Source organism: Varroa destructor, unplaced genomic scaffold (genome assembly GCF_002443255.2).
Source record: "Varroa destructor unplaced genomic scaffold, Vdes_3.0 BEIS01000005.1, whole genome shotgun sequence".
NCBI lineage: Eukaryota > Metazoa > Arthropoda > Arachnida > Mesostigmata > Varroidae > Varroa > Varroa destructor.
The window spans coordinates 6,760,588-6,778,994 of NW_019211458.1; the positions used below are offsets into that span (position 1 = coordinate 6,760,588).

Consider the following 18,407-nt stretch of genomic DNA (forward strand, 5'->3'; position numbering starts at 1 on the left):
GGTTGTCATTTGTTAGCTGGTATTTAAGTATTCATAGAAAGTATCGTTCGTCATTATATTTATGTTAGTAGCAATGAGCCGTATAGTAACGCGTTACAAATCTCGAATGTAATTCTGTTAAACAATAGCTTTGACATCGTGAACTCTTCTGGCATTTTCTGATTTTTTAATTAAATCACAGAATAACCTTCAGTTTAAAGCGGTGAAAAAGTAACGCTTGTCTCTGCTTTACATTTTAATCTGTTATGGATCGAGTGTACAACATGCATTACAATTAGCGTCGTTTACCTAACACGAACTCAGTTACAGGTATTCAAGGTTACGAAACTGCTATCTCTTTTTGAAAACGAACTTAAACATATTCGTTTGTTTCCAAAACTTACTTAAGAGAAGTTAGAAGAAAAAAAGCCAGTATCAGTAAAAAAAGAGACGATGAATAACCGATAAGTGAAATTCGATTTAGTGTCGAGAGGTGACCCTGCAACGTATGAATGTAATCATAGTAGGCCTGTTCAAAGCACGCTTCGTACTTTGCAATACTCCATACACCGTGTGTGCTGCAAGACCGTTCCACCATATCTGAAAACAGGCCATGAAAAATCATTGTCATAGTGGTGGAAATCATGGCGGTCATTTCTCCAATACATTTATACGATTCCAAGGTTAAAATAGCGGGAACTGTTTCAAGTACGCTTCCTATAAAAGTGATCTATAATAAAATTCAATCAGTTTGAAAGTCTAATTATATTTGACTTTTTTGTATGTTTTGTTTCCACCTGTTGGCACATAATGATAGAAAGCGTTCACATGTTGACTAAACTTAAGTTGTTGACAAAAATGCGTCTCTCTATATCATTTAGATTATCTGGGCGCTGCATTTATTTTCACTGGAAGATCAGTACATCCTACAGTTGCTCCATCGAGGGCGTCAAATATAACGCTTCCCAACAAAACAAAATGCAAATACACCGTACTACTGACGTAATTCACACAATTTAGTCTACATATTTTGTCTCTGACAGGTACTTCTTCTTTGTATTGTAGAATTTTCTGTCCTTCGCTTACAGTTATTTGAATTTGGTTAGCGAAAGAATGATGAAAACTGCAATTGTCATTTACCATCTTGGAAGTTATCGACTGTATATTTAGAACTATTAAATTTTTCTTTTAACCGAAAGGCTTGGAACATAAAGTTACCATCTCGAGAACGAGGAAGCGGATGCCAAACTAGGCTAACATTTCGTAAACGTTAAACGAGACATAATAGTGAAAAGCTACTGCCAGAACAAAGTTACAACGGTGTTTTTTTGTATTGATAACAAAAAAGTTCAGTGTCGACTTTGCGCATGTTTTCCCCAGGGTCCTTTCTTTATACAACAGACACATCAAATGCCCTTTAACAGGACAACTTTTACTGTAGCTTGAAGTGCACGAACGGTACGGAATAGCAAGAACACGCTGCAATTTAGAAAGAATATGGGACTGCTCCTACACAGGTTACGTTAAATACGCAAGTGAAATTCTGAAATCAGATTGTCATCACATACTGCAACGCGTCGGTTATAATGTCTTTGGATGGACAAGGCTAAGTCTGTTGATCCAATACGATTTAACAACTGCGACTATATCGTTCCGTTTTACTCGGCCATCTCGGCCGGGCGGTATGCCTTCAGTTCACCGCTACGGTTACTACACGTCTTACGCTTTGCGTCGTTGTCTCAGTTCAGGGGAAATTCGATTATTTGTGATGATTGAGACCTTAGAATACGGCGCAAGTTTTTGTGAATAACGCTGTTCCACTGGATCATGCTAAGGGGTGCAGCGAGCCCTCCAAATCGTCAACGATGTTTCACTTTTCAGAAGGTTTCCCAAGCTGTAACTCAGGGAATCTGTTGTAGCGTCTAATGAATGGTTCCACGGCCGTCCGTAACGGTCTGCCTTTGTTCTCGCATGTAGTTGGCGAGAAAATGCCATAGCTGACGAAGCGTTGCCGAGCTCGCATTCCTCGCTCCTATAAAATCATGTTGTTTATTCGTGCATAGCCTCAAAAACGTTAACGTGAACCTTGTCAAAGCTTGAAAATATCAGCGGCCCGGCCTACCGCGTCAGTACCATACGTAACTCCTGTACTCCAAAATGACGAAGCGTATCCTTCACAACTTTTCAGCCCTCCTTGAGTACGCTCATCATTGGCGATTAACTCACTATTTAATGTACTGCAGGTTCAGTGAGTGGCGTTTGGTTTATGAATGACATACGTCCACCTGGCATGTGGATGGTGCTTACAACGCGAGGCTAAAATCCTGGTTGCAATACTACGCTCGAAGCTGTTACTGTCCTTTCGACAAGTAGTCCCGGTCTGTACAGATTAGTATTGCATATGAATTAACTCGTACTGCTATGATCAAATTAGCAAAAGGGACCTAATTTGCCCTCTAATGCACGTTCGCTACAGATACTTCAAGGTCGGGCTCTACCTCCACTTATATACAAATACTCTGCTTCAAGTTCACAAATGTGCGTTTCTACGCCTTGACGAGTTTCAAAAGCTAACCTCTTCACCCGGAAAGCCATCCGCAAGTTTGTACTTGAATCCCTGTCACGTATCAGTTCCTACCACCTCGCGATCATACCGTACCAGCGCGGCTTCCCTGAAGTACTTCCTGATTCTCTGGTTCAGGCCATTGTCCTTAAGCTTATTCTTAACCTATTCGACGCTACTCGATCCAGTTTCTCGGTTTGCTATCGTTAGACTCAACCCCCCGCTTCGTTCCTTCTTCACTGTGGAGCTCTCACGAAGTCACGTTGCATTTCGTCTATCCAACCGCTGCCACCACGCCGACTACAGTTCGCTTTTGGTTGAACTATACAGGCTTTTTCGAACTTTCCGGTACGCCCTGAATACATTCATTTATTGTAATACCGAAGATCTATTTCAATGTGTGAGTTGATTCTAAGATGTTCTTAGTGCAAGACAAGTTTAAATATTTTTAACCATATAAACTTTTGTTTACATCGAACTTAACATATCAAGTCTACGTAGGATACCCTTTTAGAAAACACAACGTTTCGCGTAGCGGAATCATTACTGGAGTTGCTATTTAACGATCTTACTCAAAATGGTACACTTAGTGATCCCCACAATTCAGAAAATAAGCCCGAGGAGCGTCTTATTAATTTAACCATCAGGAGTGGCTACTGATATTGTAAATAATAGTTTCGTTTGCCGAATATATAAGAGGGTACAAGGTCATCCGAGCCTCTTCTTAATAACGGAGCTTTTTGTGTTACATGATGCAACGTTTGTTTATACATCTATAAAAACAGCCTTATATTATGTCATGTGTCTATTACAGGTCATCTACGAGGAAATTTTAATAAGCCTTTCTACATGACTTCTAGCTGTCTCACAGAAAGCAATTGGCTACATGTTTCCTGTTGTTAGGGTAACAGGATCAAAGACAGCATGGCAGAAAAAGTACAACTAATTTGATTCCGGCTTGCCCAGCTTTGAACGGTTTTTGTTATGTCAGATCAAAGCCGTTTTAAAAGCACTAGCAGAAATTGCACTGAACGAAGAGCCTGTCGATTTACCGTAAACGAGTTACGATGTTTAAAAGGAAAGTAAAAATTTTAGTAGCCAGTGATCGGATATCGCAGTCTTATTGTTACTAACATTTCAAACCAAATCCATAAGAAATTAAAGAGGCTAAATCCTTAATAGATTATGACAGATAGATGTTTATGCTTTTCTAATATGGTGCAGCATAGTATTCTCGGTTTTATTCTAGGAAGCTTGTAGTAATACTTCAGCTTACCTATCTGTAAGTACCAGGACATCTCACTTGAGTGACTGCCGTTGTTAAAATTTAAAGGATAAAAGAAGTTATAAAACGTAACCAATAAACGATGTCGTTTCCGACAGACATCAAAAAGTCGTGTGCTAACTAGCCAAATTCGAAACGGGGATAATGTTCGCACTCCAGTTGTTGGCTATCCTATACTAGGACCTGCATTTTCACGTTGAATTCTACTTTCTTATTGTTTAACCGTCTCTCTGGCTCTCTTAGCTGTAACTTGGATTTTGACCGATTTCATTTACTCTATCCTGTTTAACATAGAACTATATCATAAATTAGAACTACTGAAACAATTACAGCTTAGGCGCTTAAAGTTGGTGATCCTACACTCTATTCTCTTCGATCATCGCTAAAGGTTCATCCTGAAGACCACGAAGACGAACTTATACTATAGTTGTTTCGCCATGTCTATATTTAGGTTTTACAATGAACCTTCTCCACGAAGCTTTGCAGTCACAATCAATTTGAAACACGATGAACCGACGTTTTTGTACTTGAAACAGTTATTCCCCTGCTTTCTAAAAAGACCTGAATAGTAGTGTCGTTCAACAACGGTCAGAATGCCATACCGAGACTACGAGAAGACCAGGAAGCTGACAAGTTTTGATAAGGTTGAGCCTTTGCATAGGTGAAAATGATTGACGTCGAAGAACCAGTTCACACGATCTAAAGGTAGGGAAATATGCATATGTTGGAGTCGTGAAGTATGTAAAGTGTGCGATATTTCTGCCCATAAACGTTGTTGGAATTACTAGCGTTTCAATAGGAGAAGAACCAGGATAGTTTCCAAGGTTTTTGAAAGGTTAGGCCATGTTCCTTCCTTTTTTACTTTGAGCAACGCCCTTGAGGAAGCTCCTTAGCCTTCAGAATAAAAGTTTGAAAGGTGGACCCCTATAATCTCTCTCCGTGGTCGCTGTGAACTGACGTCAGGTGTTCTATTGATTCGAGTCGAAAACTATAATATTTCAGTTCCCACTTTAATCGAATCGAGAAAAGTTGTGCAGAATAACAGTTAGTCAAGCAAACTTGTTCAAAACGAAGTTTGAGATCTATTTCTTTTTCAAAAGTCATTTGTTGCTAACACGATCACTGTCAGATTTTTAAGCAAACACCGTCACCAGCTGTGGCCATATTCGTGAGTACTGCCAAGGTTAGTTCAAAAAGCCATGGACGATTGATACGATTTTTTAATTAGATACAACATAAAAATAATTCTATTGTAGAAAGGCTAGCAACTATAGGGTATTTACCTAGATAACAGATGTTCAATGTTGTTAGGTTTCGAAGCAATGCCTAGAATAGTTTAAGAGTCAAATCGCTTGACCGGATCGATAAACGTGATTCGGAGTAATTAGCTTTCGTGCGCCATGGAGCCTTAGTCGTTGGTGAGTGGTGCACGATAATAAAAGCTCAATGAGCGACATTTGTGAAAACTTGTTCGTTGTTGTCTACCCATTGACGTTGTTTAAGCCTTGGCGCGTTCGAGAGTGAGTTCATACTGTCATATGTCAGCCATCAATTAGGCCTCTACCGCGTACATGGAGATTATTGCCTATGTGATAGAAGAACAGATGAGCATGTAGTGCATTTGTACGATCAGGTTAAACAAAATAAGGAAGTGCATAACCTTGTATATTAGTGAAAAAAAAAAAAAAGATGAACCACTATAAATTTAATATATCGTCACAAAAATACCGAAATGAGACAGCTCGTATGAATATATGAAAGTAGTTGTCTATATATAATAGAGACACGTAATTCACTTTCGCTACCGCTACTGAGTGGCATTATGTCTATGTTAGCGAACGAATAACAAATATTTGGGTTGTATCTGCTCTGTTTAGCTGATTAGGCCGAACCCAATATTTGAGGTTTTCCGAACGCTTTAGGCTCTTGGCTTGTAGTCGTTGTTGCTATTATTTCCTGTTTCCTTTTTGGCGGGAGACAGCGCGAACAATTCTATAGAGATGAAAGCAAGGGTCACGTATTTGCGTTGAGGCAACAAATTAGACAATTGGTTTTAATTAACCAGTTCTCATTTATGTGTAGCCAGCTGTACAATTCCTAAATATTTTTATGTGCTGACGAATCATATTTTTCATTTGATGAGGTGGTCTTGTATTTTTGTTAGTGCGTACAATGTCATTAAATTGGCAAACGACTTAAAATGAATTTTACGCGACTTCTTCTAATGAGATTCGTTTCGGATCGACTCTGCTAAATGTTGTCCGTTAAAATTCTCCCTCCTTCTTGCCATAAGTGTGCGTTTTTACACCCGTTTACCGCTTTATTCCGCTCAGTTTATGACGCCACAGATCACAGCATTATGCAAGCCAAACGAAAACAAACGAGCACTAACCATGATTAGCATAGTTTATTTAAAGTACATTGTTTGCACCTGTTGACGGCGGTCAAACCTAGCCCGCGACTTTCAAAAGCTGCCCTCGTGCGCCTATGCTCCTGCATTCTGTCTAAGCAGACATACATTCATTACAAATCAATATCTGTCACCTTAACATTTTTCTCTCATTGATGCATAGAATATTAATAAATACTAATACCATATTAATAATTCTTCGAAAAGATTCGGCCTACAACTGTTATTCGACATGCTTCTAATTTTCTTTTCATCCTTAAAATTGTTCGCTCTCTGTATAAGCTGGATGAACATTTTTCAACTACTATTTACCTCATAGAGCGAATATTTAATTGTATTATTAGCTAGTACGTCGCAATAAATTGGCATAGTTTTTACTATTTCACATATGTGAATACCATTGAAACCAGTGCTTTGAATGAATTATGCAGCAAGGAATTTTTAAAAATGCCGGGAATTTTCAAAAATTGTGCGCTAGCCGAGTTTGGTTATGATCAAGGCGTCCTATTGTTCTAATTATCTGGAGCCGGCTACATCTTTCGTCTTGAAAATTTTTATGTGCACGTTGTTTTTCGCAGTGGTTGGCCAGTTACGGAAAAATTTGATATTGCGAAAACTGAGCGAGACCGACGCGTGGCCCGCCACGAGATCGCTGAAGAACCAAACGCCTATTACCAAACAGTTTTAAACCAGAAGAAAACCCGCTATAAAATATTATTTAAGTGACATGGGAGTTGACGCAACAGAGTTTACCAAGTCGCAAAGAAAGTTAACAAACTCGAGAAGCAGGCGATTATGGGCGATGAAAAGTAAATCGCATACAACATCAATAGACAAATAAAATCGATCTGTATTAAGGTTTAAACTGACGCACAAAGAGTATACTGCTATGTGTTTGGTGGGGCTGGAAAGGGATCGTGCATTATTATTAGCTGCTACCTGGCAAAATATTGATTCGAACCTTTACGGTGAACAGCCGCTTAGGCCTTGAAAAGAATCGACTGGAATCAACGAGCAGGAGGAACGCCGTCTGCCATCGCGACGATGCCGAGTCACATACACATACCTTCAACTACCGTGAAAAAAATTGAAAAAAACCTGGACGGGATATTTGACGTATCTGCCGCATAGCCGCGACACTGCACCAACAACCGGTTTGGTTTCTGCAGAACCCTTATTAATTAAAAAATAAAAAACAGAAGCTTATCAATAATTAGAACCATTAACAATGGTTTTAACTTCAATGAAGGAATACAAACAAATTCTCACAATTTTTTGTCCAGGAAATAACAGCAGCTTATCGATAAAAATACCGCATATTGGGCTTATTTGGCAACGGTGGGATGACCCGTGACACAGATGCGTCGGTGAGACGACTCGTCGAGTGTTGGGTCATTGGACGCTGTCGCACGAAGTGGTGTTTGACCAAAAAGATGGATAGAAAAATTTAAGCACGGTAGCCGGCTGACGAGATAATACAAAAAGCGCGACAATACCTACGACAGATTTCGCTAGTGCGGTTTGACTCGTCCGCATAAGACGGCTTTTAGATGGGACTGTACGTCTGCTTTTCTCCAAAGCCGTGTCGTCCAAAGGGTTATTGGGCAGCTACAGAAATGCTTTGAAACTATATGTATACGCTAAACGAGCACAGCTGGGCTAAAATTTAGCGTGATCCTGGACATCCAATGGATTATGAAATCGGCTATTTTCGTAAACTTGATAACAATGGATGGAGTTGATTCCCATGCAAAATTGCCTCTATTGATCCGAGCTGACATCTGCTTTCAAAGCACGGGGGAATTCGTTGCTATTGTTGCTTTGAAGGACGGCCTATCAACGCACAGGGCCGGTGGATAAGCGTTGCAGTAAGGAAGGAATGCAAACGGGAATGAAAAACACGGTTGTGTGAGCACTGCGAGACTCGAAGGCCGAGCTGTGGTCATTCAAGCCTGTGTGCTCGCTTTTCGTGCGTTCATCATGGCGCATGAATTAACCAGTTATCGGTACCCGAAAGGACAATGGGTTTACCTTTAGCGGGAGTGCACTATGTTGATTTAGTCCGAGCGAATCAAAATCGGCCTTGCCAAAATCAGCCGAAGCTTAAATGTTTGCAGTCTGTTATCTTCGTTGTTTAGACAAAAGGATATAAGGTACGCACGCGGCTGCGACGGGCGCCGCCTTACGGGGGATACCAAAGCGCGCTCCTCGCTACTCAATAAGCAATCTGCAAATCTTCCGCTCGTATGAGGCGAGTACCTTCTCCGTTAGGCGAACCGAATAGCCGTTATTATTACGGGCACTCTTACGACGGAGAAGTGTCCTTCGAGCTCTAGGAATAGGCTTGGGGACCTGCTGCCCCGAGCTTGTACCCACACGGCATCGAAGGCCGGCTGTTATGGTACTTATTACTCGGCTTGAGAACGTCGCCGGACAAGCGTAAGAAGAGATTATGGAAGGGTCTAGGAAAAGCAACGTTACTAGACAAGACAACATCCTACCGGATAAGCAGTACAGAGTCGCAATTCATTTTGTAATATGAATAAATATACGTTTGCTATCATAAAATAAGAGCGAGTGGTTATGCAACGTTCGTTCCTGTTAGCCAATAACTCAGCCAGTTCGCTTTAACGTATAGGTACTAGCTCCTTTTATTCACAGCGGTTGTAAAGTCTGTATATACGTGGCACAGCCAGAAGCTCTGGATGGTTAGAGGGTCTTCATTTCTCTTTCGTTTAACTAATATACACAGGCATTTGTAACAGAGACACCTTGATATCGTTACTATATTCCTATGGTACTACATGATCCTTAGGTGGTATTTTCATTGATGAAGGATATCATGAATTGAGAAAATCAACAAATATACAAAGACCAGCTTGCTTCGAGATGTGAGGAAGCCACAAACTCGTCTAGAAGGACACAACGGGGTGTACGGGGAAACAAGTGAATACGACGTCATGCACAATAACAATTTTGAAGTTATGGTGCTACTTAAGGGGAAGTGTGGGTGAACCAGCACTGAAAATAATTCACGACCTGAGACGCCGCACTCATGAAATTATGAAATTGGTACTGAATTATGCACGGTTCTGATATCAAAATATTGCGGAGATAATTGACTTATCTAAGCGGTCACGAGAATTTTGACTGATGTTTCACCATTGGCGATATAGATTAAAAATTCTAGGTGTGATCACCATTAAGATAAAAACTTCTGCAGAACCTTGTTTTCTGGGGATATTGACCTTTTCTTCATTAGGAAAACATATTACTTTCGGCGCATCTTATGACTACTGTGATCATTCATATGGTCTTCTTAATCAATATCTGAATGGTCAAATCGCTAGGGACTCTCACGGTCGATTTCAGTTGAAATAAGAGATCACGCAGTTCCATACGTTAGATATGACACACTTTACGACAAGTTGTATGCAGATAAATAGGCAACTACCGTAGACCTTTTAGCATCGATTCTGGACGCTTATTAGGCAAAAGTTATTTTAAGGGATTATCTGCTAGCTGCATAATATAGTCAAACACATCTCAATTGTGCTTTCAAAATGCAGTACTATAATGTCACATTCTGTGACACGACATGGACCTATCCAGATTATGGCCATGCTATTAACGTACAGCTCTTATACATACACTATATGGTTAAATCTATCATTTGTGTATTCCACACGGCTTTAACAAATGCGAAATAAAGACTTTTGGCTTATATATATATCCCTAGGATTAGATATTAAATATTTTCGGTACAATATACATATCTTACCACTATCAAGTTCTAGGTGTTTACATCGCCTTCGCTATATGGAAACAAGATATCGCGCGAATAAAACGTATGTTATCGGCGTTTCTGAGTTGTCAGTGCAGTTGGCGGCAGCGAGAGGAGAGCAAATCGCGAACGCGGAGTCATGGTTCTTGTAAGGATCGCCAATCTCATACACACTTAACGACTTGAATCCACAGCTGGTCTCAAGCCATTAGCCGGGCTTGCCTTTAGATTTCTCATGGACTCAGGCAAACGCTGGTTTTCTTATGAGCTGTAAGAAGCGTGGCCAGGTAGAAGTGAAGGCGTGGGTGTCCGAGTGGTTCCCACGGTAAGCATTATTATATTTTGTACCGCAGGATACTAAGTGTTAAATTATTCCGGTGTTCTTGCTGCATTAGTTACCTGGCCTCTCTACCACAAAACCTGACAAAGTTTGCAACTATCCGAAGGCATGAATATAAGACGCGAGATTTCTCCAAAAAATCTTGGATATGCAATCAGCAGCGTATACAATAGGTCACTATCCGCTGTGAAGCGCCGAGTCGTTCCCAAGCTGAACGTTCCAACGCTTCCATATGTGAAGATAGTGATGCTGCTTGCCATATATCGCGCCATAAAGACACTAACGAGAGGAGGAGGAGGAAGCGGAGTGAGGCTCGTTTGAAACAGATCGTCACCGAAGGAGACTAACGAGTGAAAGTAAAAATATGTAAGGACTCAGCAACCTTACAATTGTAGATCTCAAAACCGAGATATATAGTAAAGGTAGGTTAGCCAATAAGGTCAAGAAATCCTGTCCAAACATTGCCAAGAAGGTCGCGTAGCGAGCGAGACCGTGTTCTCCGGTGCCTATTTTGATCCGCTAAAATTTGTATTGAGAGAAACGATCTATTGTTGTACTGCCGGAGTTCGACGTACGTGGACACAAGCAAATAACAGAATAGACGCTATAGCGTTGAAGGGAAATAATGAAATCCAAGCCGAAGTCTGCGGTGAGCGTATCGTTTTAATCTAAATTCAGACAAAAGGTATCACGCAGTTTTTGGGTCGGGGTATGTAAGTCTGTAATCATAGAACTCACATACAAGTTGATAGTGCATTGTGATAACAATTTACAACAATGTGCCAGACGCCTAAACAATTGCTATGACGTATCGTGCTAGACAAAAACATGTCAGAAAAGTTTACACGATTTCAGTCAGAACAAATGCGATTCTTCGCGAGCTAACATTGAGTTTGTTTACAATACGATAATCAATTAGCTAATGCAATATAATCTTGCTAAGTGTTAATCAAAGCGTGATCGTATTCATGCTTAGCATAAAAAAAACTTATAAAAAACAGAAGAAAACATTCATTATTAGGATGAGGAATAACCCATAAAGCAGTAGAAGGAAAAAAGGCGAAGGCAGTTCAACTGTCGGAGCCCCTCACCCGTTGTAGAACCTGCGCATCTACAATTGGAACTAGTCTACTTAGATCGCGGCGCACGTTTCTGGCTGACGCCCGATCGAAGTGAGTGAGCGACTGTTGGCAGACGGTTTCCCTCTGCGAGGATGTAGACCAATAACAAGCGATTCAAGCGTCCGACAGTGAGCCGAATAGCTAAACGCTTTCTTCGTCCATTGTCCCAATAGAGACGGAGGCCAAAAACGAAGTGCATTCATTGTTTTGTGGCACAAATCGGGTCGACTGGATTTGGCAAGCAATTTCCCGTTTCTACTAACGGTAAAATATCTCATAGCACATCGTCACATCTCTAATAGCAAAGGCAAAAGCGAGAGCAAACCGGGTAAGGCCAATATGCTTCGTGGCCTGTTGTGCTGCGAGTGTAGAGTGTATTGCACGTCGGCGACGGAGGCTTAAGTCTGTTTATCTTCTTGCCAGCCCACTTTAACACTAAACGCGACGCTCTGCGGAAGCTACAGTCAGCCAACTAAGCAACGATTGTAAATCGCCAAAATCTGCTTTCTTCGCGGCTTACCTGAACGTAAAGCTGTACACGGCCGCATAGCGGGGTCTTTTCAGAGGACAACAGCATTTGTTGCCGGTTTCGCGGCTTTATCCTCTCCCGTTTGGGGGGCAAGTAAAATATGCGTTTCCATTGTGACAAACGGATATTGTTATTTCACAGAAGGTCAGGAATTTGTATAAATACAGAAACAGGGTAAGTGGTATCCACGTTCTATGCCAGATTCACTCAAGCACCTTGACGGATTTGTGCAACGCATGAAAGTGTCTTGTAATCTAACCGTGGAAAAGACAGAACAACCAGATTGGAAGACTGTTGGACCGCATTTTAAGGCCATAATCACTGCTATAAGGTATTACGAAATTAGCACCCTAACTGTATCGACAAATTCTGCTGTAAGCTGTGTTCCCGCCATACTTGACTGATTAACTATTTAGCAGCCAATTAATCATGTGCAAGAAAAAAAACGGACCCCTTTATGGGGTATCGTCTTTTTCGTTGCGTTAGTTATTCAATAGATGAATCACCGGCTGGGATTTCCGTAAAGATTTGCATATTCACTAAAATAACCACCCAAATCAGTACCATTAAATCAGTACCAGTTCTATGAGCGGTACGTCGTCTAAAGCTCGTCCACAGTTCTATATGCACTGTAACAGGCTCTCATCGTTATCAAGTTAATGAGCGCCCGTGGGCCAATGCAAAACAAAGTAACGTATTGTTTATATAATTGTGTCTACAGTTTGGAATTTTTGAGAACGAACGCATAGCACGGCTGAAATCCCAGTAATATTTAAAGAAGTGGCTGTAACTAGACCCAGGTATTTGATAGCAGGCTTAATTTAAATAGCGTACGCCCCAGGATAATAACTGGAACCGAGATTTCAATGCCCAAAATACAATAATGTGTTTTTATAATAAATCTGTTGTCATAAAAATTATATAATGTGTTGTTTAATAAATCCGACCAAAACGAACATACGTTTTCTGTAAAAGTGCTCTGACAGTCTTTTGGGATAGCAGCTTTTTCCGGTCGTCTTTGGCCGCTGCATACATTGCTACGTTTTTTACCATTGATTTTAATATTAAGTTTTCAGCATGAAATGCAATTCCTAACTTCCCAAACTGTTTGAACAAGCCTAAGTGTTCCGTTTCTAATCAAAGTTTGCAGGCCTGATTATATGTGATTTTTTACTACTTTAATGATAACTCATAAGCTATAGATAATCTATAAAATTTCAAAGGGCACCTTCGACATGGCGTTGAGATCTGAACAATTTTCTGATCGACAAGTTGACAAGATTGAGAAAACAATGGTCATCTGTGGGAGCAGCGTGCACTAAGTATAGCTTATGGCAGAGAATCTCCGACCTTTGCGTTACAGCCTTTTGTTCTCGTCACCATGATTCCTGTGGTCTGAGATCAAACAGTATCGGGCAGTAACAGTGCCTTAGCCCTCTTCATTATTCTTAGATGCCTACTCTTTGCCACAATATTCTCCAGTTGTTAGTATTACATTTCAGTCGTACTCCAATAAATCAGGCCTCTGTAGGAACAAAGCTCTAATAGATAGCGCCCGCACCAGGCGCCATAAGCTATTGGTATATAAATACAAGTCGCAGCGTACTAAAGTGCGTAACGTCGTACTTTTTATCTGAACATGGATCTCCGTCTGTCTGTCCTTTCGAACAGTTTGCAGCAAGCGTGGCTCCTTCTGTCGCTTAACAGGCTTATCAAAGCCGGTTCCTAACAATCTTTTCTCTTCGGAGTTGCGGCATAGGGGTTGGATTAGATTGATATAGGTATATTTCGGCCTTAAGGACCTGTTTTATATGCACGCACTGCTATATACGAAGCATAGATTCTAAAAAAGCCATGTGCATTACGTCATAGACTAGTGAATACCTATATTAGCTGCAAGCACATGCCTGTCGCGTCACGAGTATCAATGTCAGATTTTTCCAATTTCGTCATTGGCATTCATGTAGAACTGGTCTATAGGCCGTTAGAGTGAATCGCTGATGTCCGTAGAACCTTCGCCTCATACTTGATATAAGATACGAGCCGGTTTTGTTTGGCGGAAATTGTGTTCATAGCTATATCCTAATACGATCAATGGTGGCGTGACATGTTCGAACGACAGGATGGTGATATGGAAAGAAGATGTATAGATCTCACTGCATGGACATTCCACTTACGTTGTCTACAAGGCAGTCATCTACCGCCACATGTCTCAATCTCTATGTGGTTTTAGGATAATCTTATTATTCTGTAGGACGAGGAAGTGGACTGATCAGAGAAAGAGGTACAGCATAAGCAAACGGTAATCGGTGAGCAGACTCATTAACTTAATCAATGACGGTAATAATAAGAAAGACTGACCGGCGACTTTTCGTCAGTGAATCGACGATGATGTTACTTACATACAACAGATCGATTTTTGTTCAAAAAAGCGTTACAGTACGATGCCATTTTTTTTAAAGGATGTATTTTTGTTCTATTTTATAGTTTCTCATAACCAAACAAAGTTCTATGGCATCAAAGTTACACTACATCCATTGAAATGTCGCATGACATATTGCACACTACTCGACTCTGATCCATGGTTTTAGCCATGTAAAAATTTCTGGAGGTGAGCGAGGTAAAAAGAAAACTTTTGTCGTTTCATAAAGTATCGTATCGTCTGACATTTCTCCCGTTATAAGCACAAGTAGCCACATAGGTAAACGACCGCGACAGACATTTAAACATCTATTTATTGACTGTCAGGCAGTTTTTGGACCGGCATAATGTTTAACACTCTATTGTTTACGTGGCAAAACTATATATTTATATACACCGATGCAAATGCGGTAGAACTGGGATAACTGAATGATCATCACTTACAAGAAGAGTTAAAGAAGCGTCCTTCTGGGCAGAACATGGCGACGACCTCGCCGGGGGCTGCATTCTTCCAGCATAAACGGCCATCCCATTCAGCGGCGCAGGCAACCCCCTCAGATGTTGCTGATACGGCAACATCGCTGCTGTTCAAAGCTGTTCCAACGCATAACTCGGCAGCCGACGCAGCAATGCCCAATGACCCTGTTCCGACTGACGATGTCACCGCAACACCGGCAATCGAGCTAGCAGTACGGGTCGATCCATATTCGGAGAACAGGGCATCCGTGTCCTGAAAGTTAACATTAATGCAAAAGTATATATGTATGTGTATTTAATGGTGGCATACAACTGTAATATATTTCGATCGGCAAAAGAGGCTGCCCTTGCCTAATTTGTCCCTCGTGAGACCTTTGCCTATGGCATGAGGTGCTATCGACCATCGTTCTAAGCAGAGCTTCTTTTGCTCTCCGCTTTTTAGCCCAGACATTCTTCCTTTTTGCCCTCCTGCCCCCTTCTTCCGTCGTGGCTAACGTCGGAGCCTACCTGGTTCGAAGCAACTCCTTTTGTCGAACGTGCAGTTCCTACAGGCGGCAGCAGTTGGATCTTTGTCACAATAACGAGCTGTCACCACTTTGACGCACTACTTGTACTATGCCCTATGCGTCACATTACATACAGCCGCGGTATGTCGAACGCGCCCGTGAATCAGGGCGTATCACGCCATGTCCGAACCACCATACTACACTGGTGACATTGGGCTGCCTTGTTCCCTTCGAACACCTTTGTCTGCGTTTTTGAGGATATACTTTAACTCTGAGCGAAGACACTTTTCATTGTAACAGTAAATCGCTCAAACGGCTATGTTCGAATATAAATTGTATATAAGTGACTGAGAGAGAAAAAGCTCTCGACAGTCTTAGAGCCTGTATATTTCGCCATAAACGTACACGTAGTGATAGTGACAAACCTAGTGACTTGTACAAGGTGCAGCCTGAATTAAACCGGTTTAGTAGTACATCGTATAGAAAAGTGTAATCCGAAAGTTTCTATTTTAAAAGCGAGTTAGCTATATAATACGTAATGCTGCATCGTTATATAATTCGTATAATCTATAATAGGCGTTAACAGCTTAGATCTATGAATGACGCAGGCAGACGTAGCGCGTCTAGGGAAACGTCAAATATAGGGTGGCAAGGATCCATCGTATCCATTTGTGCAGCAATGATTATATTACGCTGTTCGCCGCCCTTTAAATGAGTGAAAAATGTCCAAGGGGATTATGATCCGTACGACTGTTGTGAGTTTTACTATTGTCTTTGTTCATCAAAAGCTTCATAAACCCATAATCGGTCGTATTATAGGGCTTAACGTCACACTAAATGTAGCCGGGTGAAAACGTAGCGTTGTAACGGTAAGCGGCTATCATCAGCTCAGACACGCTCGCGCAATGTCATCCTCTACGACTTACATTTTGAGGTTCCGGGCGTACGTTTGCTATACGTACTATCACCATCATATATATATATATGATATTGTCACCTCTGCTACAGGACCTCGTCTAGGAGCCAAATCAAGGCTTGACCAACCCAGTTTCTTACTTCTGCGCACGACGTGTTTCAAGACTTGAAGATCGCCTCAATATTTCTGGGGTAAGGAAGAGCACAGCAAAAAAGGTCTTCTTTGCGGACAAGGAGACGGCGCCAATGCAACATCTCAGGCTAGATGCCGAAAAAAATTGTGTAAAAAACTATACTATGGACATTATCTTAGTTAGTAAGTATAACTGTACGAAAATTACTGCTATGGGCGAAACTGCAACGCCACTTGTCACTAAGGAAATTCCCCTTTGTTTTAAGCTCGTCATGCTATTACGTAATATTCAAGAACTTAATATTATTGTGCCGGAAAAAATGTTTATATAATATAGCATGCGTCAAGCTAAAATTCAGACATTTTATCGGCTACCGTCTGAGTGCCCAGGGAACTAATGAAATGTCCAAGCTAGTTAGAGTTACTTTTTCCGCTGGAATTCAACTATTTGACGAAAATCCAAGGAGCTCACTAGCATATGTTTCAATTATGAACTAGTACTTTTTAGTAATACAGTGACATATAGTAGGTCCTAGCACAGCCTTAACAGTCCTATAACGCAAACAAATCTATTACCGCTTTAACACAGCACTACATGAAACAATTAAGAAGACCTAAGGCGCCGAAGGACACAAGCGTTTATTCTAATATCGTACGGGAGCTACTATAGATGCGCAGTTGTATTTTTCTCTTCAATTAATATACTTGTTGAATGATGACGGTGAAAGCTGGCATTTTATTAAGGTCAAGAAGAGATTTTTTTATTCAACACTAGTTTCAGCGATGATGACCGTATGATTATGCTTTTCTTTTTACCCTGTTTTATTTAATAAATGTAACTGGGTTATTTCATTTCTAAATTAAGCTTTACCACAGAATTGTTACGCAATGCCCAAGGTACAGCAGTGCATTTTTTGCAGTGAAAAATCTCTTCTACCCTAATAAGAGATCTGTGCTTTATATCATATTTTCAGCCAACTTAAGCATGTATCGCATAAAAAGCATTATTAAGCAAATTCATATATTGTAATGATGTCAACGACCCGAGAATAAACAAAGGTAAATCTCGTAATTATTATATTTAGTTAAAATTTGACAATATCTTTGCCGCTTTCGATTTGCGCGCCAATATCGCTTGAAGTCTCACAGTTTGAAACCCTAAACAATCTATCTATTGTAAAGAACAAGCGATATTTCTAAACAGCTAACAAAAATATTTGTCAACTTCTTATTGAAGCATCGTTCTTTGTCTAGAGAGCTTCTCACCTTCGATTGGTTATAGCTCATCAAACATAAGTACATATATATATATATATATATATATGGTTGTTCAGAGCTTGGAAGCCATCGAAATTACAGGAACTGGAATTTCGGAAGTATGGAGGCTAAAACCATCGTTCAACTCGTGTTTACAACCCCAGGTCGTAATTGGCGCGTGGTCATGTATTGTTATTGAATAAGTAGCTTGAATAGTGTGAATGAGCGCGCCATAGATCTCAGAAGCTCTAGAATCCGTGACGCCTGGCGTCATTGACCGTTTCGTAATGGCTGTATCATTTAATGATAACTACTGTCAAAAATCTTTTTTGCATTTCTTTCCCATCTACAGTGCTTTCGTTACAGTATCATAAAGCGTACTTCGAGGCACGCGGTGCCCGATCATAGGAATCCCGGTTCCGTTTGAGATCCCGGGGTTCTATATGCTCTTTAAAACTTCAACTTTTATTCTTGTAATTCGTCGATTACTAACGAACTGCTGCTTCGTTAAAGGTCTCCTTGAAAGCCTAGTGTTCTTAGCAGTCTTCGATCTATATGTATAGGTTTAAGGTTCTAACTTTTAAGCTATTGTGTAGAGTCAACAGGTAATATTTTCCTGACTGCGCGTATCCAAAATAGTATACCCAAAAGACCGTCATACAAAAACCTAATAAGTTGTCCTGTTGC

At 40.7% G+C, this 18,407-nt stretch overlaps 1 protein-coding gene across 12 annotated transcripts in view; it reads right to left on the bottom strand.

Moving 5' to 3' along the window:
- LOC111251572 (secretin receptor-like) overlaps positions 1 to 18,407 on the bottom strand; it is an 82,567-nt gene that overhangs the window by 36,748 nt on the left and 27,412 nt on the right. For 9 of the 12 annotated variants that reach the window (XR_015328447.1, XR_015328445.1, XR_015328446.1 and 6 more), the window contains exons 2-3: positions 14,877 to 15,162; positions 384 to 579 (exon numbers count right to left, since the gene is read on the bottom strand). Coding sequence is in view for 8 of the 12 variants with exons in the window: in XM_022808247.2 (XP_022663982.1) it covers positions 384 to 579; positions 14,877 to 15,162 (482 nt within the window). In the remaining 4 variants the exon portion in view is untranslated. Of the gene's footprint in view, positions 1 to 383; positions 580 to 5,110; positions 5,413 to 8,268; positions 8,703 to 14,876; positions 15,163 to 18,407 lie in introns of those variants that run through there. The other 3 variants (XM_086990246.1, XM_022808246.2, XM_086990245.1) reach the window with 3 other exon arrangements.